This window comes from Nothoprocta perdicaria, unplaced genomic scaffold (assembly GCF_003342845.1).
Source record: "Nothoprocta perdicaria isolate Ctin4 unplaced genomic scaffold, notPer1 scaffold_14, whole genome shotgun sequence".
In the NCBI taxonomy this organism is placed as follows: Eukaryota; Metazoa; Chordata; class Aves; order Tinamiformes; family Tinamidae; genus Nothoprocta; species Nothoprocta perdicaria.
In genome coordinates this window covers 3,832,303-3,844,308 of record NW_020454538.1, presented here as the reverse complement: position 1 = coordinate 3,844,308, position 12,006 = coordinate 3,832,303, and the positions used below count along the sequence as shown (strand labels likewise).

Sequence of the window (12,006 nt, the reverse complement as noted above, 5' to 3'; positions counted from 1 at the left end):
AACTTGAGAAGCTGAGATGCCAGAGCAATACCATTCCTTGTCTCTTCTTCAGAAAGAAAAAACAGGAGGCCAATGCACCTGTGTGATGAAACTCTGCTAATAGAATGTGCGTGTGTAATATACAGGCATACGTGTAGTATATACAGGCAAAAATCTCTAACCATGGAAAAGAAAAGCTTTAATAAAAAGTGGAGTGAAGTGTCAATAGAGGTTACTGCTGCAAAGACAGACAACTCCATAACCATGTTTTTGTTAGGGAAGGGAAGGGAAAGGGAAATCTCTCTAAGGATGACAAAATACCTATCTGCAACCACAAGGAGAGGGGCTTTTTAAAAGAGCTACTCTTAAAACAAACAAACAACAACAAAACAAGGGAGAGAAGCCAAAAATGTAATCTGGTAAGAGAAAACAAGTATTTTCATGAACCCTTAAAAGACTACAGATCTACTGTTCCAGAGTTAAAATGGACCATCTGCTTCTGAGGACAATTTTTTCTTCCAGCAGTAGCCTGAGTTTGAGTAAAAACCTTACATGATTCTCAGGTATCTCAAAATTTCAGAAAAGAAGATCTCTTAATGATTACAGAAACAATTAAATGGTGATTATTTTCTGCGTATTATGCTAAATAGACCTTCTAAAACCATTATTCTTAATGTCTGAGCTTAATGATATTTTTCCGACAGCTGAAAATATTTGTTCTGCTGCCCACTGCTAACCAGGAGAGTTTTATGCGCATCTATGAGCCAGCAAAACGGTTCCTCTGTTAGAGATCAACCTGGAGCAAGGGAAATCTTTCCTCTCAGGAAATGGTTGAGCTCTCACACATGCCTGGAAATCTCAAGAAGGTTCCTCTTAAAAAAAAAAAAAAAACAGGGTTAAGAAAAGTTGATGCACTCTTGCACAGTGATGACTGGCAAAACGGACAACTCTCCTTTAAAGGAAAGTCCTAAAGACCTCAGATCAGCAGCAGATATCTTAAAAAGCCATCCCTTATTGCTCCTCATGACTACAGGATCAAGGGACTATAGTGATCCTTTCATTTCTCCACACGATGCATCTCTGATAAAACACTACTCCATTCCACACAGTGTCAATGCCCAAGGGAAGACAGATTATTCTCTAGAAAAATGCTTAGGAAAAGCTACCAGTTCTGTTACTTCAAGACCCAGAAAGCTGTGGTTCCATGTAGAGCAACAGGATATTCTGTGCTTCCCAAAGAAAGGCTCACATGCTCTAAAGAAGCTGGAAATTCTCAAACAGAGTTTGTGCTGAGCCTCTCCTTTCAAAAATGCCCAAGTGAATCCAACTTGGTAAAGTCTCAGATCCCGTAAGAGAAAAGCCTCTAAAACCACCTAAAGAACATGGAGGTACTGAAAACAAATTTCTTCAGGAAGAGATTCTGGCTTTACATTACTTAAAGCTTGAAGGTGGCTGTCAATACAATGATGTTTTGGGGAGAATCGCAGACTTTAATTCCAGCAGCAGTCAAGAACAACAGATCCAGGAAAATAAGCTACTACTTTTGTTAAGGAACAAGCACACGCTTTGTAAAAAAATAATAATAAAAACCACCACATTTCATCTCAGCAGAGGAAGGTGATAAACAGCTTTGGTATTTCCAGGATCACTGGAACAGGAGGGCAGTGTCCAGAGAGGCCTGGTTGGAGAGCAGGCCGGTGACTTGGGGACAGAGTCTGCGACAGCAGCACTGGGGAGTTAAGCAGGTGACAGGAACGTGCTACCCACTACATGTCATTGAGCGTAATTACAGAATCGCCAGCTTGAAGAAAAAGCTCAGTCCTAACCCAGTTTTGAGGAAGCCAATTAGACAAGTTATTCTGAGGGACCTTAGCCTCCCTGCTGAGCTCAACCCAGTGACAACTAAGCTTTCTTGTCTTCCTTTCTAATAAGTGCTAGCAGAGGGATAATCAGAGAATCATAAAATCATAGAATTCTTAAGGTTGGAAGGGACCTCTAGAGATCATCTAGTCCAACCCCCTGCTCCAGCAGGGACACTTAGAGTACATGGCACAGAGTTGTGTCCAAGCGGGTTTTGAAGATCTCTAGAGAAGAAGACTCCACAGTCTCTCTTGGCAGCCTCTTCCAGGGCTCTGTCACCCTCACTTTCCTGTGGAACTTTTCGTGCTTCACTTTGTGGCCGTTTCTTCTAGTCCTGTCACTGTCCATCACTGAAAAGAGGCCACCCCCTCCTCCTCATCCCCTCCCTTGAGGTATTTTTAGGCACTGATCAGATCCCTGCTTCAGCCTTCTCTTCAGGCTGAACAGGTCCAGCTCTCTCAGCCTTAATCCAGCCAAAGTTTCATTACTCTCCGTGAGCAACATCACTTGTAAGGAAGACGCTACATCAAGGTCTTCTTGTAGTATGGAAAGATGTCCAAGACAGCATCTTCAAGACACACGCCTACAGAAAACAGTCCTCTCCGTCACAAGTTGGAGAGGTCAACTGGAGCCATCTGTGCTGGCGCTTTGCAAGGATTCGGGGAACAAAGTTTCTAGGAACTAAAGTCTCTTCCTTAAAAGGAGCACTTGGGAGGTAACACTAGTGGCAAGAACAAGCTCGCTAACAAAATGTAACATTTAACCTAACATTAACATGTAACATTTGAAAGCCCCAGGAAGTGCAACATGTCCTCAACTCTACAAGAGCGTAACAAGGGATTTTGGTTTTGCCAATGAATACCTTGCTCAAAACTCCAAAGTTCTTTATGTACCATAGGAAGACACAGAAGCCTTGACTTGCTTTTGTGGGTGTGAAAAGTATCAATGTCTGATGAAAAAATGATTCAATAATTCTTCTGACAAAGAAGTTATGACAGCCCTCTGTGCAGCCAGCAGCATTATTTTTAAAATAGAATAATGAGGAACTTACTTAAATTGGAAAAAGTATGAAAATTATGAGCTCTTTACCTTAGCTGTGATACCAGCGTTGGCAAACTGTTCTGCAGAAGTGGCTCAGAAAACACCAGATTTTCAAACAGATGTTTATTGTGCAATTCCCATGTCACCTGAAATTTTTTCAAATGTTCATTTTCCTATGTAGAAAAAAAAAAGCACAGCAATACATCACATTCAGAGACATATAAAGAACTGACTTCACAAATTTCTATTCACATTTGCTGTGAAAGATCTGTTATGACCTAAACCAGTCTGTTCTTTGGTTTTCTTGTGAAAAAGCAGTCCCTGATTATAGGTCAGTTCCTTGACATTATCTAGTAAACTGGTACATTTATGGTAACAAGCTATGACCTTTACTTAAAGTTAACATAAATGAAATAGAGTTCTGTCTTCAGATACAGCTGCTTCAAAAACACCGATTTTCTGAACAGCCAAGAGATCACGTTTGCTCATCTCTCTAATAAGCAGAGTTTTTTTTTAAATTGAAGCAGTTTACCATTCAACTGTATTCAACTTTCAACCCTAAAGCTTATATGATCAAAATATCAAAAACATGAGGACCAAAGAAAATACGGCATCTGATTTTTTAAGGTATTATGGCTCTAAGAGTAGCAATTGAGCACTACACCATTCAGTAGCCACAAATAGAAAAATACTTATATAATTAAAAGCTTTGCTATAATATATATCAGACATAGGCACTAAATTATCAATATTTAAAAAATACTTTAAGTTTTTATTTGTTTTTTAAATTCAAGCAGGATTTGAGTTGCGCAAGAAAAACATTTTTAGTTCTTTGTTTGTCTCCGTATACCCCTTTGAATACTTCTTCCAGATTTTCACAACTTTAGTTGCTAAGAATTTTCCAAGTGTTCGGCCTGAAAAAAAGTGAAAAGTTTTTTTCCTAGGCAATTCCATATTAAGTTATTAACTATCAAAAGTAACATAGAAAATCTTGCATTTCCAATTATGCAGACCAAATTTTTTCTTGCTCAAGGAAACACCAGTCATGTTTTCCCTTCTAGCCCTCTCTCCTGCGTGTTTCCCAGGCTTTTCTGTACTGACCACCATCCTTCCAACTTGATCTCAGCATGGTGTCCTATGCCCTGGTGGGGCAAAAAAGGCTTTAGCTCTTGCTCTTGAACCTCCCCAATTAGCTGGATTCCTCTCAAAGGAAGGATAATCAGCCATAATTTCACTTATATCACAAGTTCACTCAGGGTTTCAAGGCATTTTATGCCATCACACAGCAGGGCAAGCACAAAGGTTTGACCTTTCAAATGAGGGCTGCAGGAAGGAAAAAAAAATTTAAGGATTTTTGCTCCCTTTCATGTATTTTAACTTGAAGTACTCTTTCTTCCACAGCGCACTAAAAAACACCCCTTCACACTGAAAAGATATTGAGCCTAATACCTGTACTAGAATTTGTGCAACGCACTGGTCTATTTATTATAAAGGTTATCTAGAAATCTAAGAAATGCAAGCCAAGAGGCAGTATCTTACTTTTCCAATCCTACTCACAATTCATATTCCAAATGTCGCAGCTTATTAGAAAAAAGCCACTGATATTTGCAGCACTACTGATGGAAAAGTTGTGTTCTTTTTTTTAAAGAGTAAAACATTTTACTTTGAATTTTGTCAGATAGGGAGGTAGATTGAGGAGTTCTAGCACTTTTTTTTTTTTTTTTAATCTCAGCACGGCCATTATCTTCATCTCTTATGCATGCAAAAATTTTACAATTACTAGTTCCTAAGAATAGCCATGAGAAATGAGGTGTGGGGAGGAAAACGTGCCATTCTAACATTTTGATTCTGATCAAGTATATATTTCTGGATTCATTATTAGTGAGAAAGATAACTTCTGCACAAAAACCCATCAGATTTGGAGTTGAATACATTCATAAGCACCAATGCAGCTCAGCTCTAAGAATCACCCTCTCAAAAGTGGTCCATTAAAGACTTTATGACTATTAAAAGCAGCCAAGGGACTGGAGATGGAAGATGCAGCTCATCCAAATCTAAGTGATAAGGCCATGAAAGACTAAATTGAAACAGCAAAGAGGTTCAGTGACCACAGACCGAAACAGCTTCCTGGTTTGAGATTTAAATATTCCTGACAGCTCCACTCCAGCAGTGGGACCCAGCTTTAAAAGGAAAAAAAAAATTAGAAAACTTATACTTTATCTGTCACTGAATACTTCTGCAAGAACCCAGGGCATGCCTGGTTGCATTACCCCACAGATTAAAAGCATATAGTGATGTTTGTTTGTTTTTAATCTTACCAGAGTAACAAGAAAGGCGCTGATTGTGCATGCTGCCTGACAGAGTGCACTGTATTCCTCAAGTAGGAGCGAGATGAACTGATGTGCCTGGGGTGGGCCTTGCATTGCTAACGTTGATGCAACTTTAGATCCCAGGGACAAGTGTCTGAGGAGACGAACCTTCATTTCAAGTACATATTCTCTAGCTTGCTGCTCCAACCGTTGGTAAAGCTGATATGGATCTCTTTCACAAAGCCTGTAGTAGTAGAATATTTGTGGTCAAAAACATGCCTTCAAATAGACAGCCAGCACACACCTACATACAAACTAACACAACTGGGCTCAACAGCAATCACTTTGGGAGACACTGCTAAATATAGACATTTTATATAATAACCCAGCTTTTAAAACTCATTCAGGAAACTCCCTTTTGCCTTATTTCTCACTGCAAGCAGCAGTTCTTTTGTAGAGAGCCATTCTCTGCAGCTCTTACTAGAGCTGGCTCAGGGCATAGCGAGGTGTGGGATTCACAAGGTGAACAAGACAACCCTTCCAGGCACACACCTAGGCCTTCATGATTTATGACTCTACTTCAGCAGAGCCTAAGCTGCAATTGTTAGAAGCAACCAGTATATTTTCTTTTCCTAGAGCAGGGACTCGTTTCTCCCTGGGAAGCACGCCAGCACCTACACTGCAGAACTGTACTGCCCTGCATGTGCTCCTCCAGCCAGCAACACATGGCGCTTGGTGACGCAGGTTGGAGGGGGCTTCCTGCTAGGGACCGCACACAGCTGCCTGACACTCTTCTGGCAACGAGATACCGGTTTGAACCTTGTAAGTCACCCAGAGGAAAACTGGTTTCGAGTTGCCGGGAGGGGCTCTGGCTGCGCACCAGCCCTTCCCACACGCTGCAGGCTCTCCATGCGAACGCTGCCTCGGGAGCTGAGGGACGATGCCTGCTGCCGCGCGGCGCTGCGAGCGGCGCCCGCCGGGGGCAACGTACAAGCCCAGATCAACCCGGGAAGGTCTGTGCTGAGCTCCCAGAGGACAGGCAGCACCACCAGCAGCACCCATATCCTGACACCCTTGGTGAGGGCACTCAGCATTCAACAGGAAGGTTTGGTGACCAGCCCTCCACACGACTGCACAGCTCAGCATTTTCCCTGCGCAGGGGACACCTCAGTCAAAGCGAGGAATGGCTTTCAGTCAGCTGCTATCAGCGCCTCCTACTAACGCAATGCTTAGGACAAGCCACCAAATACAATGGCTGTTTGTAAGCTTCCGAGGGCACGGAGTCCAGCATTTACCACAGGATTTGGGAACCCAGGACGGGGGAAGAAGAAAGGGACGGGCACTTGGGAGTCAGATGAACTGATATCTGCTTCTGTCAAGGCCCTGCTGTTGGCCCCCTAACTTGTATAACTGAAGTATGGGGGCACTATCAGGGCACAGGCTGATAGGTGACAGGGACAACGCTACTTATTTACTGGGAACAGGGCCAGGCTATTTCTTTCTAGCTTTACTCAAAGGAGCTGAGCATGGAATGAGGAATAACGAATTTCTGTCTTTTAAAACTCAATTTACTTGGTCATAGCATGAACTCCAGCATGTTACTACCTACGTTTTTTGTCAAAAAAAAAAAGGTCCGATGATAAAATAGACTCTTAGAACCCACACTGACTCATTCAGTTAGTTTTTCTGGCATGACATTAACACCACATACTGGAGTCTTGAGTAGCTGCATAGTTTGCAGAAACCCAGCATCTTATCTCATTTTTTTGGACACCAAAATGAACTCAAAAATGCAGAATCATCATATTGACACTCAAGTTTTCTTTCTTTTTGAGACTGTTTCTGCCTTTGTATTTTAACAAAATATCTCAGCAGTGAAACACAGTTCTAGAAAAATCAAAATCAGCAGGTGTTTATATTTCCAAGTTTTCTTCATTAAAGAGAAACTGTACAAAAACAGTAATTTTAGTTATGATTCAGTTTTAATTACCTACACATTTAAGAATCTTTGACTTCAAAACATATACTGTATGTTTTCATCCCTTAATTTATATAAACAAAGCGTGACTAATATGGATGCATACTTTGTTACTCTACATTTACATGAACTGTGTTCGTTAAAACCAAGTACTTGGTCTCCATAAAAGAGGTGCACAATCAGATTATTTAATGATATACTAAGGCTGATTCAAAAGCAGATTCATATAGAGAGCAATATTAGACGCTGACTTTCAAAAGTTTTTCCATCTTGCTAAAGTTTGGTCTCAACTAGAAAATCTCCACATAAGAATTAGTTGTTAAGACCAGAGAAGCCCTAGTATATTAAGTATTTACAGAACCTATGAGACACGTTATTATTCAGTCACAGTTTCACGTAGAGAGAAACAGAGATGGACTTCCAATATACTGAAGTAATTTAAAAACAGTCAATAGACTCAAAAGAGAAGACAAACAAAATAAAACACACTATTAAGGGTCTCCTGAGACAGATCATCTTTACTGACCTCATACCTAGAACAGCAAAAACTTCAGTTTTGAAATGGAAATGCAGTTCTCTCAAAATATGTCTCATCTAATGATCAATGGTCAATATTCATTTCTTCTTTTGAAAAGAAGCCTTTTCTAGATCTTAGAACTACTTTAACATTCAGGCATTATTATGGCCTAAGTTCACTCAACAAACTCTCACACATGGAATTTAAGTTACCGGGTGCCATTATTAATAATAATAATATTCAAGGTCCTTTGAAGATGATGATTTTGGGACACATCCACAATTATGCACTAATATCCCTACCGCAACTAGCAGGGGAACTAATGATTTCCCATGCATTCAAACTAGTGTTTAAAAGCCATGTGTGAAACAGCTGATTGTTCTTTCTTCACTCTACTGGAGAGGCAATCATATTAAGCAAGGAAGCTCACAGATTACAGGTGCTAAAGAACATTGTATTAAAGAAAATGACATTTTAAATCACGAAAAATCCATTAAAAAAACACTCCACACACTCTTAGCAATTAACAGATATTTTTCAATGCTTTACCTATCCACCAGCTCTTTCATTCCTTCTTTATCTGGTACCAAAGATTGGTCTTGGTCATCAGCCAAAGGGGTCCCAGCTTGGCGATATATACACCGAACCATATATCTTACTTCTGACCAGTAATTTTGAAGCTGCTGAGATTCACGTTCAGTCTCTGCTGAAATTTCTCTGCAAACAACGACAAAGATTACTCTCAGCTTAAATACCACATAGGTGTATTCATTCCTACCATTCTTAAACAACCCAATTAAAGTAGCTTAAGCACAAGCCAACAAGTAAGCTGCAATAGCACTGGCAGTTTCACTGCCAGCACCAAGCTGCAGTTTGAATTCAATCCTTACCTGCGCTCATTACAGGCCTCACAGTTGCAAGCGATGTCTGAAGGAGAGGAATTGCTAAGATCTGCAGCAGGTACAGTCTGTGCACCAACAGTTATTCTTCCTCCTCCTACAGATTCCTGCTGCGATCCACTGTTACCAAGGGGCATGTGCAAAAGAAAATCTTGGCTCTGGGAGGAAAAGCAGAGGTAGCAACTTTGGTTTGTAAGGTATAAGCAAGACACATTTATAAGTAGGCAAATATAAACATGATGATTTTTAGTGCTAGATGTATGTTGAGGTGATGCTCAACTAGACACAAAGGAGAAACTCTTCTCGAAGAGCTTATCTTCCAGAATAGTAATGGCTGTTAGACAACTGCTATTCTTGGGAAGCAATGCCTCCTCCCGCGCACAGTGTTGCTCAGTACCAGGTGACACACACCTCTTCCTGAAGCCACCGGTCTAGCAACATAATCCTTGCTTTTCTTTCAATTTAGCCTTCCAACTTAGAGATGTTTTTACCATTTGCTTTAAAAAAAAAATCTCTTGGGGAAAAAAAGAGAGTCATATTTTGATTTTATCTGAAGTATTGATAACAAGACATCCAAAAATGCTGAAAGCAAATTGTGCTGCTCACGCTCAACTTTTCCATTCTCTTTATTAATTCACTAAACCTATGCATAAAGTTTCAGAGCTTTTGACTCAGCTAACTGCACTTCTTTTCTTGGACAGTATTGCTGTTTTTGGCCATCTGGTATTAGATTAGATTAGGGTGACAGAGCAGTGGAACAGGCTGCCCAGGGAGGTTGTGGAGTCTCCTACTCTGGAGGTCTTCAAAACCCGCCTGGATGCCACCCTGTGCCACATGCTCTAGGTGTGCCTGCTTGAACAGGAAGGTTGGACTAGATGATCTGTAGAGGTCCCTTCCAACCTTAAATATTCTGTGATCTCATCCTAGAGATTTCTAATATAAAGAAATAGCTAATACTTAATGATATTCTTCCTATACTAAGTAACAGTGAAATATTCTCAAATCTTCCTTAGTAAAAGCTACATTAATCATGCTATTAACCCAAGTTTAACAACATATTCTATACAAACACAACCCTCCTTTGGATGGAACTGTTTAATGAAAAAAAATGTATGTGTCTATAGGCCTGTGCAGACTCTTAGCTCTGTGTGAAGATTTGGTTCAATATTACAGCATAAAGTCTCAATTTGGGGGATTTTACATGACCCTTCACTGAACTTCTCATATTTGGCTCTTCCAAAGAGCACAGCTCTGAAGTGAACTTGTATTTCTAAATATATTTATTTTATTCATTATTTATTTATATTTATATATTTATTATGATATTTATTTAAAAGTCAAACCCAGAAACATTACCACCCTGGCACAAAACAGCTTGAGGTGCTACAAAAAAGGGGAAAAAAAATAATCTCTGTAAGTATGGTGTGCGCAAGTTCTGCTTCTTCATAAAAAACTCAGGACAGAAAAGCCGAACACACAGACATAAAGAGGGTAGCAAGGCAAACACAGTGATCCAAGAACAATACTCAAAGAAAAGGGAAAATTCATGTAGTTCACCTCACAAAGCACAGAGTAGGGGAGAAGTACTTATGAGCAGAAACAGAATAGGAAAAAAATATGGAGATTCAAATAACTTTAAGTGAGAACAATACAACCAAAAACACACGCCTCAAAACTCTCTACAGTATTTTTAGGCACTCAGAATTCAGTTTAAGCGGTTCCAAAGCACTGAGGAGCATTCAGCCCATTATAACCCAGCAGCCTGCGCAGGGGAACCCAGGCATTTGAACTCACCACCAGCGACTGCTCTATCGTAGCATGTCTCTCCTCCTTCTCGACCGTGCGTCGGCAGTCCGGGCACACCCACAGTGGAAGATGCAGCATATTGTTTGCTTTTGGAGACGTGGAAAGTGCTGTTTTGCTGGAATTCTTTAGCCCGCTCTCTGAAAGCGATGTATCTTTTCGTTCGCTTCTACAAAGAAGACAGTGCTCGCCAGTTGTGTATGGGGCCCTCTGGCCCAAGCCAAAGGTAAATGGTGTCTACGAGAAATGTTCGGATAAAGATCTGGTTATTTACAGACCATAGACCAAAAAAAAAAAAAAAAAAAAAAAAAAAAAAGCTTGAAAAAAAAAAAAAACAAAAAAAAAAAAAAAAAAGAAAAAAAAAAGCTTATTTTGAGATATTTTTTGAAAACATTTAACAGTCTTCATTAAACAATGAATACCTGAAGTGCCCAAGATCAAAGAATAGCCTAACATCAGCCTGGCAGAGCCACGGTTATTATGAGTAAATGCAGACTCCATCACAAAAAGTAGCATTTAACATGGGCTATGGCATTTCCCTCAAAATAGCATACCCTAAATATAAAAATGCAATACATAAAATACATAAAGGAAAAGTACAGCTCTCTCTAATGCTTTCATTTGTAGAAGAAAAAAGGTCAGGCTTGGCTGCTCATGGTGACAAAGGCAGTTTAAAATTTACTTTCTCCTCCAAGATGCTACTGTGTGGTCATGGTACAGCCCTGAAATGCTGCCCACTCACTGAGCCTGATGCTCAAAAACACATCGAGCAGAACAACCAGGCCCCATCGCTGCAAGAGCTGAGCAAAGTCATCCAAGACAGAGCCAAGTGTCTGGTATGGCAGAATCACAGACAGGGCTGATGATGCCAGAGCTCTTCATTTTCCCCTAATTAGTCTGACATCCTGTATGCAAGCTTCGAAATAGCTAAACTCTTGACAGCAGGAGGCCCTGGCTGCTTATCCCCTTAGCTCAGAAAGTTTCCTTGTAAAATTATAGTCTTCTGAAGGCAGACTGAGTCTTTGTCGGTGCAATGAACACACGTTCACAACTTTTGCAGGCAAATTCTTTTGGACATCAGCAGTGGGGCCTCCTTTGGCAAGCAGGAAAAACAGACTTCAAAATGTAAAAGTTCAGAATTTAAGATGTGACCTTTACTCTTCTGGGAAGGAAAGGTCCAGGGCAAGTGTATCCCAGCCATGTTACAAGGGTTTGCAGGAGTTCAGACTTGTCTAGTTCGTTTAAAGCTGCATCATCATCAGATGTTAAAGTCCTGGATCCATTAACCATATGAGGCTCTGGTTGCAGGACCAGACTTGGCTGCACCTACCTGAGAAACACCTGTGAACTCTGAGCCAACAGGGCTGTCTGTAAATTGGGTTCCATTTAGCGAAACCTGCAAAAAAAGGCAGGAAACTGGTTACAACAGTTGAGTTTTATGCTGATTCCAAGAGCAGCTTTAGCAGCAATAAAACAAAACAGAAAGAATAAAATGTTTCCCCCACCCAAGGGCGGAGAAAATCGCTCTCAATGACTGAATGCAGAGACAGAAAAAACTTCTTTTGTAGTAAGGCTCTTTCAGATGTGAAAGCCGGTAATTTCTGTACTATAAGCTTCTGC

General features: G+C 40.5%; 1 protein-coding gene across 1 annotated transcript in view; it reads right to left on the bottom strand.

The window, feature by feature from the left end:
* Window positions 1–11,776, bottom strand: part of FAM193A (family with sequence similarity 193 member A) — a 39,012-nt gene extending 27,236 nt beyond the window's left edge. The window contains exons 1-6 of the mRNA XM_026034179.1: window positions 11,717–11,776; window positions 10,378–10,623; window positions 8,575–8,741; window positions 8,234–8,401; window positions 5,199–5,433; window positions 2,929–3,053 (exon numbers count right to left, since the gene is read on the bottom strand). Coding sequence (XP_025889964.1) covers window positions 2,929–3,053; window positions 5,199–5,433; window positions 8,234–8,401; window positions 8,575–8,741; window positions 10,378–10,467 — 785 coding nt within the window. The 5' untranslated portion in view covers window positions 10,468–10,623; window positions 11,717–11,776. The remainder of the gene's footprint in view (window positions 1–2,928; window positions 3,054–5,198; window positions 5,434–8,233; window positions 8,402–8,574; window positions 8,742–10,377; window positions 10,624–11,716) is intronic.
* Window positions 11,777–12,006: the final 230 nt, after the last annotated feature.